This window comes from Mustelus asterias, chromosome 21, assembly GCF_964213995.1.
Source record: "Mustelus asterias chromosome 21, sMusAst1.hap1.1, whole genome shotgun sequence".
Lineage (NCBI taxonomy): Eukaryota > Metazoa > Chordata > Chondrichthyes > Carcharhiniformes > Triakidae > Mustelus > Mustelus asterias.
Window position 1 is genome coordinate 36,449,708 of NC_135821.1, and position 16,832 is coordinate 36,466,539.

Here is a 16,832-nt window from a genome sequence, read left to right on the forward strand (position 1 = left end):
GTCCACAGGTGGCAAGACAGGTGGATAAGGTGGCAAAGGAAGCATGTGGAATACTTTCCTTTATTGGACAGGGCATTGAATGCAAAAGCAGAGATGCAAAGCTGGAACTGTTAGGCTACAGCTGGAATTGTATACACAGTTTGGTTACCATACTACAAGGAGGACAAAATTGCTTTGGAGTGTGTACAAAGGAGATTTACAAGAATGTTGGCAGGGCATGAAAACTGTCATATGAGGAAACACTGGATCAGCTCGGATCCCTTTCTTTAGGTTGAGGTGTACACCTAATTGAGGTCTAAAAATTTATGAGGGGCCTAAATAGGGTAGATAGGAAAGGCCTGGTTCCCCAGCTGAATGGGTCAATGATCAGGGAGCACAGATTTATGGTGATTGGTAGAAGGATTAAAGAGAACATGAGGAAAAGCTTTTTCATAGAGGGTGGTGAGCATCTGGAGTTCACTGCCGAAACTGATGGCTGAGGTGCTCAACTCATTTAAAAGATCCCTGGATCTGTACCTGAAGTGCTGTAACCTGCAAGGCTACAGACCAGGTGCTGGAAAGCGAATTAAAAATGAGCGGCTAGTTTGTTTCTTTTCTCTTTTTGGCCGGTGTACACAATGGCTGAAAGTCTCTTTTCCATGGCTCTATGGACTTGGTGCAAATTGAATAACTATTGTAACTCAGTGGAATTTCTGTAATTCCAAGGATTTAAAAAGTGCATTTGAAGTTGTTAAAGGAGTCTGAGCATGGTATGTGAAAGGCATTGCAACGGTGTCATCGCGATGCCATGGAACTTTTTTTTAAGCTTGATGGTGTCATTTCCTTTCATTGAATCACGTGAGCATGAAGATGGCCATGTGGATATTGAACAAGATTTGCCAGTCAACTCCATCAAAAGAACTAAAGATTGGTGTGGGTATTTCAGACCAATGGTTATTCTGTCATGTTCTGTTAGGAAGGATTTTATTAAACTGGAAAAGGTGCAAACAAGGTTTCCAAGGATGTTACCGAGATTGGAAGGTTTGAATTATAGAGAGGCCGGATACGCTGGATGAGGAGTGACCGTAGAGGTTTATAAAATCATGAGGGGCATAGGTAAGGTGAATAATCAAGGTCTTTTCTTCAGGGTAGGGGAGTCCAAAACTAGAGGCATAGGTTTAAGGTGAGAGGAAAAAGATTTAAAAGGGACACGAGGGGCAACTTTTTCCACACAGAGGGTAGTGCATATATGGAATTAGCTGCCAGACGAGGTGGTAGAGATGGGTACAATTACAACATTTAAAAGACATTTGGACAGGTACATGGATAGGAAAGGTTTCCAGGGATATGGGCCAAACACAGGCAAAAGGGTCTGGTTCAGTTTAGGAAACTTGTCAGAATGGACGAGGTGGGCCGAAGGGCCTGTTTCGTGCTGACTCCCTATGACTCTATGTTAGCATGGTTTTCTCCACCATGCTCTCTGATAGCTTCCACAATGGTGGTCCTGGCATCAAAATCAGATTGGGAAGCACCTCAACCTGAGACGACACCTGGCAAAGATCAAGATCTCCAGGGACCTACTTCACGATTTCCTGTTTGCTGATGACTGTGCCTTAGCTACTGGTTCAGAGCTGGTCATACTTCATAACAGTACGACCAGCATGAAGAAAACTGAAGTAATGGACTATTTTGCTAGAGGGAAGCCCCATATCCAGTACAAGGTCTCAGTCCATGACAAGAACCTGCCAGGAGAGAATAAGTTCACTTATCTCGGCAGCACATTCTCTCTCAAGCTTTCTTTATTGATGATGAGACATCAATAATTGCCAAAACGAGTGCAGCCTTCAGCAGACTTTGAACATTAGTCTGGGTATGAAGAGGGGTGAAACAAACTGTAAACAATAGTCCTGCCCAAACTGCTCTACATATGCAAGACTGGGCTGTGTACCAATGCCATGTTAAGAAGCTCAACTACTTTCACTTGAGCTGCCTTCAGAAGCCTCTGAATATCAGATGGCAGGACAAAATACCATCCACCGAGGTGCTACCCAAGCTGCATCGCCAAGAATCCACACCATATTGCGAGAGTCACAACTGAGTTGAGTTGGTCATGTAGCCAGAATGCCTGACATTCGCTTACCAAAACAAATCTTCTATGGAGAACTCGAATTTGGGCTGCACTCTCATGGCAGTCAAAGGAAACACTTCAAAAGGACACTCTGGAAGGCTGGAGTTCTGACATCAACTGCAAGTCCTGGGTGGGCGTATCTGTTGTACCTGGTGCAACTAAGTAAAAAAATGGTGTGGCCTCCTAAGAAAGCGCATATTTGAAACAAAGAGGAAATCCCGAGCCAAGAAATATGTTCTGGTCTTTTACACAACTCCAGTCCCACACTAATGTGGTTGACACCCAACTGTTCGCAGAAGCAGCTTAACAAGCCATTCAGCTGTTTGGAATTTCTATGAAGAATACCATAGAAATTGGAGCGGTTCAAGAAAAAGCTCCCTCACCATCTTTTCAGGGCAACTAGGACGGGCCATAAAAGCCAGCAATTTTATGCTTTAGACTTGTAAGTTGCATTATCACTGAGAAACATGTAGGGCATAAAACTGCAATGGAAAATGAATGGCAATTTCCCAGGCATTTACAATGACATTCTGAAGCTGGCCAACCATGAAGTGTGCGATCGTTAGGATTGAGAATGCTGGAAACACTCATCAGGCCAGGTAACATTTATGGATAGTAGAGTTAATATTTCAGGTTAGTGACCCATCACCTGAACTGGTTCAAACAAAAACTCAGCCTGAAACATTTCTCCACGAATGTTACTCATGTTGCTGCATGTTTCCCACAATTTGTGTTTTTATTGAAAATGTCCAGCATCTGCTGTATTTTGTTTTTTGGTATACATGTAGCCTGGTTAAGTCAGTCCCTTCTTGGGAGAAAGCCACAGAGTCTGTGTAGTAAAAGCAAAAGACTGCTGATGCTGGAAATCTGAAATAAAAACACTGGAAAAACTCAGCAGGTCTGGCAGCATCTGTGAAGAGTGAAGCAGAGTTAGTGTGGACTCTTCTTCAGAGCTGGAGAGGTAGAAATGTGATAGGCTTGGTACTGAAGAGGGGGGCTGGAGCAGGTGGAACAAAACAGAAGGTCATGGATAGGCAGGAACTAGAAGAGTCTAAGATCTTCACAAAGATGTTGTGGGCAAAAGACAAAGATAGTGTAAACGATAGTGTTAAGACTAAGTCGGATGCTAACGGGCATAAAAAATCAGATAGCAGAATATTTTAGTAGCAAACTGTCAGCACTCTCTGAAAGTAAAACATAAGGAAATGTTACGGAATGGCCCTGTTGGGCGATTGGGAAGAAAATTCATCAAAATAGAGGACAGAGCTCATGGTGCGAAGTTGTTGACTTAACTCAATGATGGTTGCAAAGTGCTTAATTGGAAGATTAGGTGCTGTTCCTTCAATATGCACTGGGTTTCACTCAAACGCTGTAGTCGGTCAAGGACAGAAATATCAGCACAAGAGCAAGGTGGCGCATTGAAATGACTAGCGAGATGCAAGTTGGAGTCATGCTTGCGGACTGAGTGAAGGTGTTCTGCAAAGCAGTCACCCAGTCTGCGTTTAGTCTCCCAATGTAGAGACCACTTCATTGTGAGCAGCGAATGCAGTAGACTAACTTGAACAAAGTGCAAGTAAATCGCTGCTTCATCTGGGAAGTGTATTTAGGGTTTTGGACAGTGAAGAGGGAGGAGGTAAAGGTGCAGGTGTTACACCTTCCACAATTTACATGGGAAAGCCATGGGAAGGGGATGGGATGTTGGAGGTAATGAAGAAGTGAATGAAGTTGCCACGGAGGGCATGAAATGGATTAAAATTCTTTGTGGATGGTCCTAGTGTTCCTGTGCAATCCATTTCTTCCTCCCATCAACTGTACTTTTCAAATGCAGAGTTGTACAAACCAAACCCATTAAACATAAAACCTCTTCTTTTATCCAGGAGGAAAGCGTTTGAAATCTTTACATTTGACCATTATGCTGTTTATAAGCAGCTTCAAAATTTGAAGGGGAACTTATGACAGGTTTAGGGTCTGATTTATAGATTACAAGTTGGTTTTATGATCATAGTTCCAGTTTCCTCAATGTCAAAACTTGAAGAATCTGACGGCTTAAGGTATTCATCAGGTGCAGCGACATTGTGAAAAAATACCTTCAATGGGGGAGAATACACCAAGCAAAATACAAAGCAACCATTCAGTTGATAAAAATTCCAATGTATGCCACTTGAAATGGTTCTTCAATTCAGGCCCCGATGCTGAGATGTACTTAGCTCATAGATTCAGTTAGGTACCAGCTTCAATTCAGGAGATCAACAGGCAAAGGAAAGGCCATCACATGAAGTATACATAGAACAGAACTCTTCATAAAGACTTGAACTTTGATGATACTTTTAGTGATGCAAGTAATCTACAATATGCATAAACCAATTGGATTCTAAAGTTAAACTACTTCATTACAGATTTATCTCTTCAAATACATCTATTACATACATGCAATCTATAACATTTTTATAGATAACGAGGCAATTACCATTCAGACACAATGAAACCTAAATGAAGGCTTCAAACTTCTGTGTGTTTGCATATGTGAGAGCACACAGAATCATACTTTGGATGTGAAAATTTTGGATGTGAAATTGTGCTCAGATAATTGCCACAAGTTGCGGAACCTTTTTTAAAAAATTCATTCATGGGACATGGGCATTGCTGGCTGGCCAGCATTTATTGCCCATCCCTAGTTGCCCTTGTTCAGAAGCAGTTGAGAGTCAACCACATTGCTGTGGCTTTGGAGTCACATGTAGGCAAGACCAGGTAAGGACGGCAGATTTCCTTCCCTAAAGGACATTAGTAAACCAGATGGGTTTTTCCAACAATCGACAATGGTTTCATGGTCATCAGTAGATACTTAATTCCAGATTTTTTCTTATTGAATTCAAATTCCACCATCTGCTGTGGCGGGATTCGAACCCAGGTCCCCAGAACATTAGCCAAGTTTCTGGATCAATAGTCTTGCACTCACTTAATTATCTTAATTTTTTTTAACGTGGATAAACCAATCGTACAACAGTAACATTCCTGACACCTAAATTTAAATTTGCCCACAAATGCCATTTACAGTAAGGACCAGAAAAAAAAATGTGCAACATATGGAAAACTTAATTTGCAAAAATAAGTACTGCTAAACAGGGCAGCAGAAATCACAGGAATAAACCAATAAAAATCTTTATGGTTAACAAAAATGAATACCCTTTAACTGGAGGGAAGACAGAGTATTAAGACAGAATTGATGTATGGTGATGAGATAATAACTTGAGCCATGTCTGAGTAAACACCTGGAACGATGTAATTCCTGGCTGAAACATGTTAAATGCCACTTCAAACATAATAATTAAAAATGATCTCCTGCAGCCACTGTGGACAAAGCAAACAAATGTAGAATTTTCCACTGCAGAACCACAGCGTACATTTACCATTAATTCACATGAACAAGTCACTCCCCATGTTTTACTGCTGGCCCTGGTTTGCAGAACTTTGTAAAAAAAAATTATTCCAAATTCAAATCGATTCCAATTCATGGTCCCTGTGAGAGGGACAAACAAGATCCAAGCCGACAAGATGAGGCATTGCATCCCATCCTGGGCTTGATCTAATGCTTCATTTTAGCCAAAAGGCCGAGATGGCTTTGAAATATTTAATCAGGCGATGCCTCGGTTTAACCTTATCGGCTACCCTGATCACTGACTCTATCCTAGCCTGGGAGATCAATCTGCCTGATCATTCACTCTACCCTGCTTTGAGTTAAATATTTTGTACCCAGAGACAGTCTCAAGCACCTGGTGAAGAGCAGAAAAGAGAGCAAAGCTTCCTTCACATCACCTCAATATATGAGACTCAACAAGCTCAGCACAACTCACGTCATGCACAAGTGTGGCATTCCAAATATCCTCAGAGAGATGATAGATTTGAACCAAATCTGGCAGTTTTACAGCATATACCTTTCTAGGTTACAAACTGTACTGACTGATAAACCCATTTCATAGGACTCCACAGCCAGCACAAAAGAAACCTTCACAATTTGGCATGCTAGAGCAACCCAAAGGTTTGAATTCAGAGGACATAACCATCTGTTTACACTGCAAAATGAAGACAAGAGGAATATGGTTACCAGAAATCAGCAACTTCAACATATTGTAGGATATAATGGAAGGATACAGATTCATACACAATTTCCACAACGTAACTTACCAATACCAGTTACATACTAGGAAAAAGGGGAGTGACGGGAAGGGGCGCCAGAGAGACAGCCCGCTGGGGAGGAGAGAGAGAGAGAGACAGGGAGGATGCGGGAGATGAGGAGAACCTGTTGTACTGTTTAAGACTAATTATTCAGTGCCATTTAACCATTTATTATGTAAATGGAATAAAAGCACATCCATTCCAGAAGTTTGAATTAAAGGGTTTCTACTAAGCTGTATCTATTAATTTAGGTGCAACCTTTAGTCCTTTGAATTCATACTCTTGTACCATTTTGCTTCTTTCTGCAAAGTATTAAGGGGATTACTGTTTGGAAAAGATGATTAAAAGGCACCAGAATTGGGGCAGGGTTTTTCTTTTCAAAATTAAGCAGAGTTAAACATTGTTGCTGTCGCACATCACCATGCCAGGCATTAAGGGCAGGCTGAAAAAACACCGGCAAACGGCCAGCAATTTGACACTGTTGATAATGCAATGCTGCCTGAGAAAAGCCTCCACTTGTGCAAGCTGACTTCAATTTGTGCATGCTCATCCACATGCCATTTTCCAGTAAGACCACCCACTGGCTGTCTATGAATGCTAAATGCAAAGACTGTTTTGTCTTGTGGACTTTTGGCCACCAGTGCTGGCCAGGAATGCACAAATATGTTTACTTAGGGTTCTTGCATTTGTTGGGTTGCGTGGCGGGGGGGGGGGGGGTTATGTGTAGAGAGGAGACCATCTTCCTCTAACTGTGCTCGATTTGAAGTGCCAAAGGTGAACGACAATCACACAGTACCATTTGTTTCCTTTTAGGGCTTTATCTCTCCTTCAGGGCTACATCTGAACCAAAAGCCCAGAGAGGATTGCACAGTGCAGTGAAAACATTGCATCAGTTTCCATGTTGATCACATTATTTACGAAGCTGATCTGAAGATAAGTTTGTTTTTACCTCTGTGAACTTGTTGAGGGTAGCATCGGTTGGGTTGTGTGTGATGAGAAACCTCATACTCTCGGAGCTGATTTCTACTGGGGCCGGGCGGTTCATTGTGGCTGCAATACTTGTACAACTTCAGAAAAAAAAATGATATTAAAAAAAGGGAGAGCCTCTGAAGTAGCACCGCGTGCTTTTTTTCACTGTTGGTACTTGTGCTTTTAAAACCTCCACTCTCACAACTGGACTCAGCACACGTGATGTGAAGTCCAATTCAGACTGGCACGTTTCAGTTGGTGTCTCTGTGCAATGGAGCTCTTTAAAGCATCCAATTGCAGAAAACACGAGCAGATTTACCCCATCCAGACTAGGTCATCGAAAGAACAAATGTCCTCTGCTTCTCACAAACTATCCAATTTTTAAATCCAGTATCCAGGTGAATCCCAGTTTGCTGTTGGCACTTTTATGCTTAAGGTGGCTTCTTCGTGGAGTGGAGACGGGAGAGACCTCGAGTTCACTTGTCTGCGAGGCGGCCGTGCTGTGCCTGGCAATAGTCCCTGCTGCCCTTCAGAAACTCCATAAATGAGCAACCGGAAATACCACTGAATTTCTGTTGAAGAAAAGAAGGAATCACTCAGTAAAGGATTACAGCTTATACAGAGTACAACCAAAATAACAGTCAAACCTTTCATTACATGAAACTCATTATGTGAAGTGTTTTGAATGTTGATGCCGGAAGGCGTTAAGTACAAACATTAATACTCTTTCCACATACAAAGAACCCTTCCACATTACTCTCACCAAGCATATTACTTTCTATCCCAATTCCATTACTGTACAAAACACAACTCTCCCCAGCATCTCCAAAAAATGTTATGTAGTGGACTTCCAAATAGCTGAAGCTGTTTAATCAATTCTTCAGAGGCCTTTTCCCAGGAAATCCTGATGGGATTTTGTCATGTCCAAAGCTTGCACTGAGCTTTTGGCTGTCAAGAATAACTAACTGAGCTTGACACTGTCACGAGGGAATTAACTGGAGGTGCCTGGAAAATGTGTTTACCTTTCCCTGTGGTGGCAATTATGCGACAAGAGTAGCTTGTCTTTTGTAATTTTACCCACTTTTCTGCCTTCCTTGACGGTACTCTGATTCTTAGCTTTCCACAAGATTCTCACTGGTGCCTGTCCAAGTTGGCCATTCTTTATACGGGCCTAAACAATGACAACCTTGGCTGAGGGGCAACTTTTGAGCGTTGTCTCAACCCAGACCAATCCTGTCCTCATCATGGAAAGACATGCAATTCTTCAGCAGCATCCCCAGAGACGGCAATAAATAATAATACTGGAACTGAAGGAAATGGAAGCACATTATTGCCACTCCAAGATTAATTAACTGAACAGGAATCGAATCCTGTTCTGTATGATTTTGTTGCACGCTTACAGTTGAGTCTCTGCGGAGATAGGTGCCTATGAATCCAGTGTAAGCTTACCATTCCCTTTGTATGCCACACAGTGGATGCTTTATAGAGAATGATAGATCACATAACTGAACTATTGCTGCAGTAATAAAAATCCGACTGTATAAACATAATATGAATATCAAGTTAAAAATAAAAGATCCTCAACCAAAATATGGCTTGTAATAAAAAAGACCTGCTAACTTCTGCTGAAAACTTGAGGCACTCCACAAGGTTGGGGGCAGACAGGAAATTAAGTCCCTGTATTCCATTTCTCTATTCTCAAAGTAGCAGCAGAATTCGAAGCTTAAGAACAAACTACACTAAGCGTCTTGTGGTGAGGCTCAGCTTCACATTTAAGCTGAAGTTCAGCCCCTTGCTGGCACCCCAGCTCAGTGAGCTGTTGCAGATCAGAAAGGCAGCTCGAGTTCTGCAATTACGTGGCAAGATCTTGTCTTGGTGCATTGCATTCCATATACATACTGCACACAGCCTTTCAGCACAAGTTGTAAACTGGAGCTCTGAGCACTCGGCTAGATTTCATATCTCAAAAAGTCGCTACCATTGGGCTTTCAAAAAGCTCTCAAACACTGGCAACAACAGCTGAGCGCTTTCTACTCTTACATTACAACTGTGCTTCAGGAAAGGTTATAAAGATCAGCTTTCAAAATATTCTTCATACCCGAGCAAAATTTCAGATTAAAAGTGGTCTTCCTAAACCAGACACATGTGTTTACTCCAAAGGCGAGCTTGAATTTCTACAGGCCCGAGGGTGCGGTGTGAAAAATAACATCAATAAAATGCAAGATGATACTTTTCCTGATTTTGAAAAATATTTTCTTGCACAGTATAGTGATTCTTTGAGAATGAATCACGGTACAAGGCAGCAAATTTCTGATATCCCAGTGATAATTTGGAATTTGCCTGGAGAATAGGAACTTGGAACCCAGATTATACGCTTACAACTGCAAACTGAAGTGCTTGGAGCGAGAATCTGGCATATCAGAGAGATGAATTTTGGGTTAGTGTCCTTCAATAGGGAAGGCCATACATTGTTTTTCTGTTGTCTTTGGGCCGTCGCAGCCCGAAGTGATTGTGATATAAATGTGCCATTTTTGCCTCCTCCTCCTTCCCCCACAAATCCAGAACGTCCTGCTTCAGCTCTTGTAACCAGCAATTAAGGTTCTCTCCAGTTTCTAAACTCCAAATTAAAAAGATGCAGAAGTTAAGAGTGGTTACTAAGAATACGGGGATGTTGTAACAACACTTCCACGCAAAGCTTTCAGCTCAGTGATAAATTGGAGGAGCTGCACTGCTGTTCTCGGAGAAGGTTGAGGGGAGATTTGATTGAGGCATTCAAAGTCATGTGGGATCTGGACAGAGTAAAGAGAGAAAGAGAAACTGTTCCCCAGTGAGTCTCACATCTGTGGTGAGTAAGTTGTTGGAAGGTATTTTGAGAGACAGGATTAAAAGGACTGATTAGGGACAGTCAACATGGCTTTGAGTGGAAAATCATGTCTCACAAATTTGATTGAGTTTTTTGAACGGGTAAGCAAGAAGGTAGATGAGGGCAGTGCAGTTGATGTTGTCTACATGGACTTTAACAAGACCTTTGACAAGGTACCGCATGGTAGGTTGTTGCATAAGGTTAAATCTCACGGGATCCAGGGTGAGGTAGTTAAATGGATACAAAATCTACAACCAGCAGAGGGTGGTTGTAGAGGGTTGGATTTCAAACTGGAGGCCTGTGACCAGCGGTGTGCCTCAGGGATCAGTACTGCGTCCACTGTTGTTTGTCATTTATATTAATGATTTGGATGAGAATATAGGACGCATGGTTAGTAAGTTTGCAGATGATACCAAGATTGGTGGCATAGTGGATAGTGAAGATAGTTATCTCCAACTGCAACGGGATCTTGATCAATTGGGCCAGTGGATTGACGAATGGCAGATGGAGTTTAATTTAGATAAATGTGAGGTGATGCATTTTGGTAGATTGAACCAGGGCAGGACTTACTCAGTTAATGGTAGAGTGTTGGGGACAGTTACAGAACAAAGAGATCTAGTGTTACATGTTCATAGCTCCTTGAAAGTGGAGTCACAGGTGGACAGAGTGATGAAGAAGGCATTCAGCATGCTTGGATTCATTGGTCAGAACATTGAATACAGGAGTTGGGACATCTTGTTGAAGTTGTACAAGAAATTGGTAAGGCCACACTTGGAATACTGTGTACAATTCTGGTCACCCTATTATAGAAAGGTTATTATTAAACTAGGAAAGAGTGCAGAAATGATTTACTAGGATGCTACTGGGACTTGATGGTTTGAGTTATAAGGAAAGGCTGGATAGACTGGGACTTTTTTCTCTGGAGCGTAGAAGCCTGAGGGGTGATCTTATTGAAGTCTATAAAATAATGAGGGACACAGATCAGCGAGATAGCGAATATCTTTTCCCAAAGGTAGAGGAGTCTAAAACTAGAGGGCATTGGTTTAAGGTGAGAGGGGGGAGATACAAAAGTGCCCAGAGGGGCAATTTTTTCAGAGGGTGGTGAGTGTCTGGAACAAGCTGCCAGAGGTAGTAGTAGAGGAGGGTACAATTTTGTCTTTTAAAAAGCATTTAGACAGTCACATGGATAAGATGGGTATAGAGGAATATGGGCCAAATGCGGACAATTGGGATTAGTTTAGGGGTTTAAAAAGAGGGCGGCATGGACAGGTTGGGCCGAAGGGCCTGTTTCCGTACTGTAAACCTCTATGATTCTATGACTCTATGACAGATTTATGGTAATTGGCAAAAGAAGCTATGGTGGCATGAAGCAAACATCTTTTGCGCAGTAAGTAATTAGGATTTACAACATGCTACCTGATAGTGTGGTGGAGGCAAGTTCAATCGAGGCATTCAAGAGGCAATGAATCATTATCTGCAGCAGTACCAAGAAAAAGACAGGGAAGTAGCACAAGGTGCTTTGCTACCGCAGAGCGCCAACAAGGACACAATGGGCCAAATGTGCTGGAATCATTGAATGATTCTATGATGGCACGTATCGCAGTGTTATGACCTATTTACAAAGGGTTTTTCTCCATATACCTCAACCTACACTACAGCTAACATCTACACTGAAATGTGGTCAAACATTTAATCTTTAACTTAAAACTGCAAGGATCCGAGCGAGTTCTTGTAACAATCCACATATTCCTTTTCAATTTAGCAGACTTTTCATAAACAAGTTCTTGATTAGTGCTTGTATCACCCCTTAAAGCAACATCACAATAGGACTTTTTTTCAATTTATTTTTGAACTTGTAGCCAAGGAAATCAGACAACAAAATCAAGAAAACAGGAGCCCGTTGACATTTCAGATGCAAACCCTTCTTCATAGAATCCCTACAGTGCAGGAGGCTGCCATTTGGCCCATTGAGTCTGCACCAACTCTAATAGAATATCTTACCCAAGCCCTCTACCCTGCCCTATCCCCGTAACCCCACACATTTGCTATGGCTAACAGCTAACACTCTAGAAGATATTCCAGATGATCAGCATTTGAGGAACAGAACAAGCAAAAAGCGGAGGGGAAGAAAGGAAATATGCAGGTGCTAAGGTGGGGATCAGAAAGGTTAAAATGGTAGAGGTGATAATGTCTGAAACATGATGAGAGCAAAGAATAAGAAAAAGGAGCCACAGGCTCATACAAGAAAAACAGAGATTGAGCCAAAGGAGATATAGGAATAGATGACTAAAATGGCACATTTCAAGGGGAATTTTAAATTGAGAGGCGGAGTGCCTGAAAAGTTTGGGGAATTTCAGAGCTTAGGGGTTAGATGGCTCAAGGAACAGTTGCCAACCAAGAGGCAAAGGAAATGGGGGATGCACGCACAAGTCTATTCACTTGAGCAATATTTCATTGAACAAAAGTGACAAAGGCAGGTCTAGGCAGATTCTCGAGTATAATAATAGATACATTTTACTTTCAAAATTCTAACTGGCATCAGGCCATAATTTATTAAAAACTTGCCAACCAAATCTCTTGGCTGCAACTCAATTAACATTGCACAAGACAATAATTGTATTATCAAAGGTTCTTGCAATAATGATACTTAATTGTAAGGAAGGGATTAACAAAAATAGCAGAAGGCCATATGGTCTGTTGAGCCCGCTCTGCCATTCAATATGATCAAAGCTCATATTGGGTTTCAATGCCACTTTCCCGCCTGCTCCTCATATCCTGCTGTTTTTTTTGAGGCACCAAAAATCCAACTATCCGAGCCTTAAATATATTCAAAGATAGAGCACCCATAACTCTCGAATACAGAATTGGAAAGGTTCATAACCCTTAGAGTGAAGGCATTTCCCATCTTAGTCCTAAATGATTTTGACAAATGCCTAAATATCCATAAAACACATCTAGAAAGATAGGGATTGCTCATTGTTATGTCTGTGGTGATTAATGCAGTTTGTGCTATAACCTGTAAAGCTTACAAAATAAAAAGGACCCCAAATGATCCAAGTGTAGGATTGTCCAAGCTTTGAGAGCACCTCACAGTTGCAATGAAAAGATGTTCTGGGAGCTATTTAATGCTTCAGTCCATGTTTAGAATACACTTTACATTTACCTTACATTAATAGCATAGATTTCAGTGTTCTGACTAGGATGGAAACACTGATAAAATCAAGATCCTTTCTAAAAGTAGGAGATCAAAAAACAAACACAACAAACGAATGAATATGAACCTGAAGTGCAACAAGACTGAATTGTCAGAGCTCCAGGGTTACACATGATCGAAAACCTGCCCTTTGGACACCCTGAACTAGTAGATTGAGACTGGCGTAGAGGCCAGTCATAACTAGTCTCACTTCTGGTCTGTGCTGGGTAGCTGATCACAGCAGAAATGTAAGCAGCAGTATTACCATTGGTCTGAGAAAAAAGTGGGTCAAGCAGTCAGACACTTGGTCTTATTCCGTGAATCATAATGAGGTGAGAATATCACCAGGCTCAACAGTTCAATTGGCTTACCAGCACTTTGCCTTCTGGGCCAACACACTAACAATGGCCCATAAAAGTTATCATGGAACTGTATCCCCACAACTTAGTATCTTCAGAAAAGGAAGGCAGGAAATAAAAACTTTAAAAAGAGAATCCACATTTGCCTGATAGTTGATCCAAAATGGTGGAATGGTTCTTCAAATGACTGTTGCTTGCTTACTTTGTGCAAGCGACTATTCTTCACGTAACCTCAAAATGGCTATAACTGATGGGCTAGTCCATTGTGCATGGTAGGGTGGCAAACACAAATTTTGTCCCTACTTTGGCAATGCTGACAACACAAAGATAGATAGGAAAGTAAGTTGTGAAGAGGATGCAAGGAGGCTAAAAAGAGACATAGGTAGGTTGAGTGGGCAAAAATCTGGCAAATGCAGTATAATGCGGGTAAAATGTGAAATTGTCCATTTTGGCTGGAAGAATAAAAAATACGTTTATCTAAATGGTGAGAGATTGCAGAACTCAGATGCAGGAGGACCTGGGTGCATGAATTACAAAAGGCTAGTACACAGATACAACAAGTAATTAGGAAAGCTAATAGAATGTTGTTTATTGTGAGAGAAATTGATTACAAAAAGATGTAAATGCATTAGAAACAGTTCAGAGAAGGTTTACTAGACTAATACCAGGAATTGCTGTCTCATGAGGAAAGGTTGGAGAGGTGGAGAGGCAACTTGATCGAAACCTTCAATATCTTGAGGGGTATTGACAGAGTGGATGTGGAGAGGATGTTTCCTCTTGTGGGATAATCTAGAACCAGGGGTCACTCATAAGACAGAGGAGAATTTTTTTCTTTCAAGACAACCGTGTGTCTCTGGAAATCTTCCCCAAAAGGTGGTGGAAGCAGAGAATTTGAATATTTTTAAGGCAGAGATAGGCAGACTCTTCATTAGCAAGGGGGTAGGCAGGTATGTGGGGTTGAGGTTACAATCAGATCAGCCAAAACCTTACTGAATGGCAGAGCATGCTCGAGGGACGCCAGTGGCCTACGCCTGCTCCTAATTCATATGTTTGTGTGTATTGAAATAAATTGCACAGCCTAGATTACTGCTCAATTATAAAAGATAAGCAATTATAACAATTATTGTATTTTGTTCATATAGGTCAATCCTGAATAAAAATACTCCCCCCAATTTTGAACCCTACCCACACAGGAAAAAATTAATTGGCAACTTGCAGATTTACCATGTTCAGAACTGGAACAGTATTTGTTCTTAAAATATGCAACTAACACTTAGCAAATATGGCTCAGCATTGCAGGTATTTTACGTTTTATGGATATATGAACAGAGCATTGTAAAATTTACCAATTAGATCAGAGGCCTTTCTATTTAGTGCTCAGATACCTTATCACTGCAATTTGGCCTCTCGGCAAATGGATCAGAGTTTAAATCACTCCCCTCAACAGATGAGCAGCAACCTTCACCTGCATAAGACCTTCTGTATTAATGCCACAGAACAAGGTTTCAAGAAGCCTGTTTCAACAAATTCTTAAATGGAGCATTTGGTCTATTTACTGAATGACCATTCATTATGGGCCTTTGAGAGCTGAATGCTATTTTTATACACTAGAACGCCAAAAATTATTGTAATTAAATTTCAATGAAGGCAGAGAGAGATCTATCCAAAGTTCACTGTTAGCAGACTGATGTCTGAATTAATGATGCCTTCCCTCAGCCCCCTAACGTGAATTACCTGACTCAGCTGGCTGACATTGCTGAAGTATTGACAGGAGTCTTAAGAAGGCATCATAAAATCAGGTCAAAACTTTTCCAACAGTATAAAAACTTAGAGTGTAATGGAATTAAATTTGAAGAATTAACTCAATTTACCAAATAATGGTTGGTATGTGAGTCTTTACACGTAATCAATTACCTGTGATTACCTGTAAAGACTCGCATTCCAACCATTATTTTGTAAATTGAGCTTGTGTCTTTATATGCCCTGTTTGTGAACAGAACTCCCACTTATCTGATGAAGGAGCAGCGCTCTGAAAGCCAGCGGCTTGCGCTACTAAATAAACTTGTTGGACTTTAACCTGTTGTGAGGCTTCTTACTATTTTTTATTTCCCCAGCCATCAGTCAGTAATGAGATTTAGTTGTCTTAAACTGAAAGCTTACATTTCTGTGCTATTCTTCAATACTGGTCACATTCAAAATTACAACTTCACTCTTCAATCAGCCGTGTCAGCTTGTGTACTTTGCAGTTTGAAAGACCGGTCACTTGATTTCTGTGATGCTATTTATTCTTCTACATACTTTGCATACAAAGTCAGGAGTGAGTTCCCCTTCTGAACAGCTGTGGTACACGGCTGCAGAGAAATTTTAGGATGGAACCTTGTTACCACAAAGTTGGCTGCTATCATTCACTGCTGAAACACCCTTACTGCAAAACGGAAATAATATGGTAAACCATTCAGGAACACAGGAAACTTTCCTGCCAATTACTTGCAAAACATACTGAGGCAACCATATTTGGTCCATTCAAAATGTTGCGGTTTGGACAACTAAAAGATAAGATACATATTCCTACACAAATAGAAAGCAGTTATAAGCAACCATGTGTCTGTTTCTCCCACAAGTAATAGCCATTCGTGCAAATTATTCAATGTTCTATCCACACCCACCTTTGACATTATAAACATAAAACCATGCAATTTTGCTCAGTGGTAGCACTCTTGCCTCAGAATTATAATATTATGGGTTCAAGTCCAGCTCCAGGTACCGAGCACAAAAATCTAGGCTGACAGTTCAGGGAATGCTGTACTGAAGACACTTGCTGGTCTTATTGTCAAACAGAATCTGTGTCTGCTAAGGGTGGCACGATCACACAGTGATTAGCACTGCTGCCTCACAGTGCCAGGGACCTTGGTGCGATTCCCGGCTTGGGTCACTGTCTGTACGGAGTCTGCATGTTCTCTATGTCTGCGCGTGTTTCCTCCGGATGCTCCAGTTTCCTCCCACAATCATAGAAATCATAGAAACCCTACAGTACAGAAAGAGGCCATTCGGCCCATCGAGTCTGCACCGACCACAATCCCACCCCCATATCCCTAAATATTTTACCCGCTAATCCACGCATCCCAGGACACTGAGGGGCAATTTTAGCATGGCCAATCAACCTAACCC

At 41.4% G+C, this 16,832-nt stretch overlaps 1 protein-coding gene across 3 annotated transcripts in view; it reads right to left on the bottom strand.

Moving 5' to 3' along the window:
* The window catches only part of LOC144509216 (protein tyrosine phosphatase type IVA 2-like), a 106,136-nt gene that overhangs the window by 32,163 nt on the left and 57,141 nt on the right, over positions 1–16,832 (bottom strand). For all 3 annotated transcript variants that reach the window (XM_078237717.1, XM_078237716.1, XM_078237719.1), the window contains exon 2: positions 7,230–7,821. In XM_078237717.1, the coding sequence (XP_078093843.1) occupies positions 7,230–7,325 (96 nt within the window). In that variant the 5' untranslated portion in view covers positions 7,326–7,821. The remainder of the gene's footprint in view (positions 1–7,229; positions 7,822–16,832) is intronic.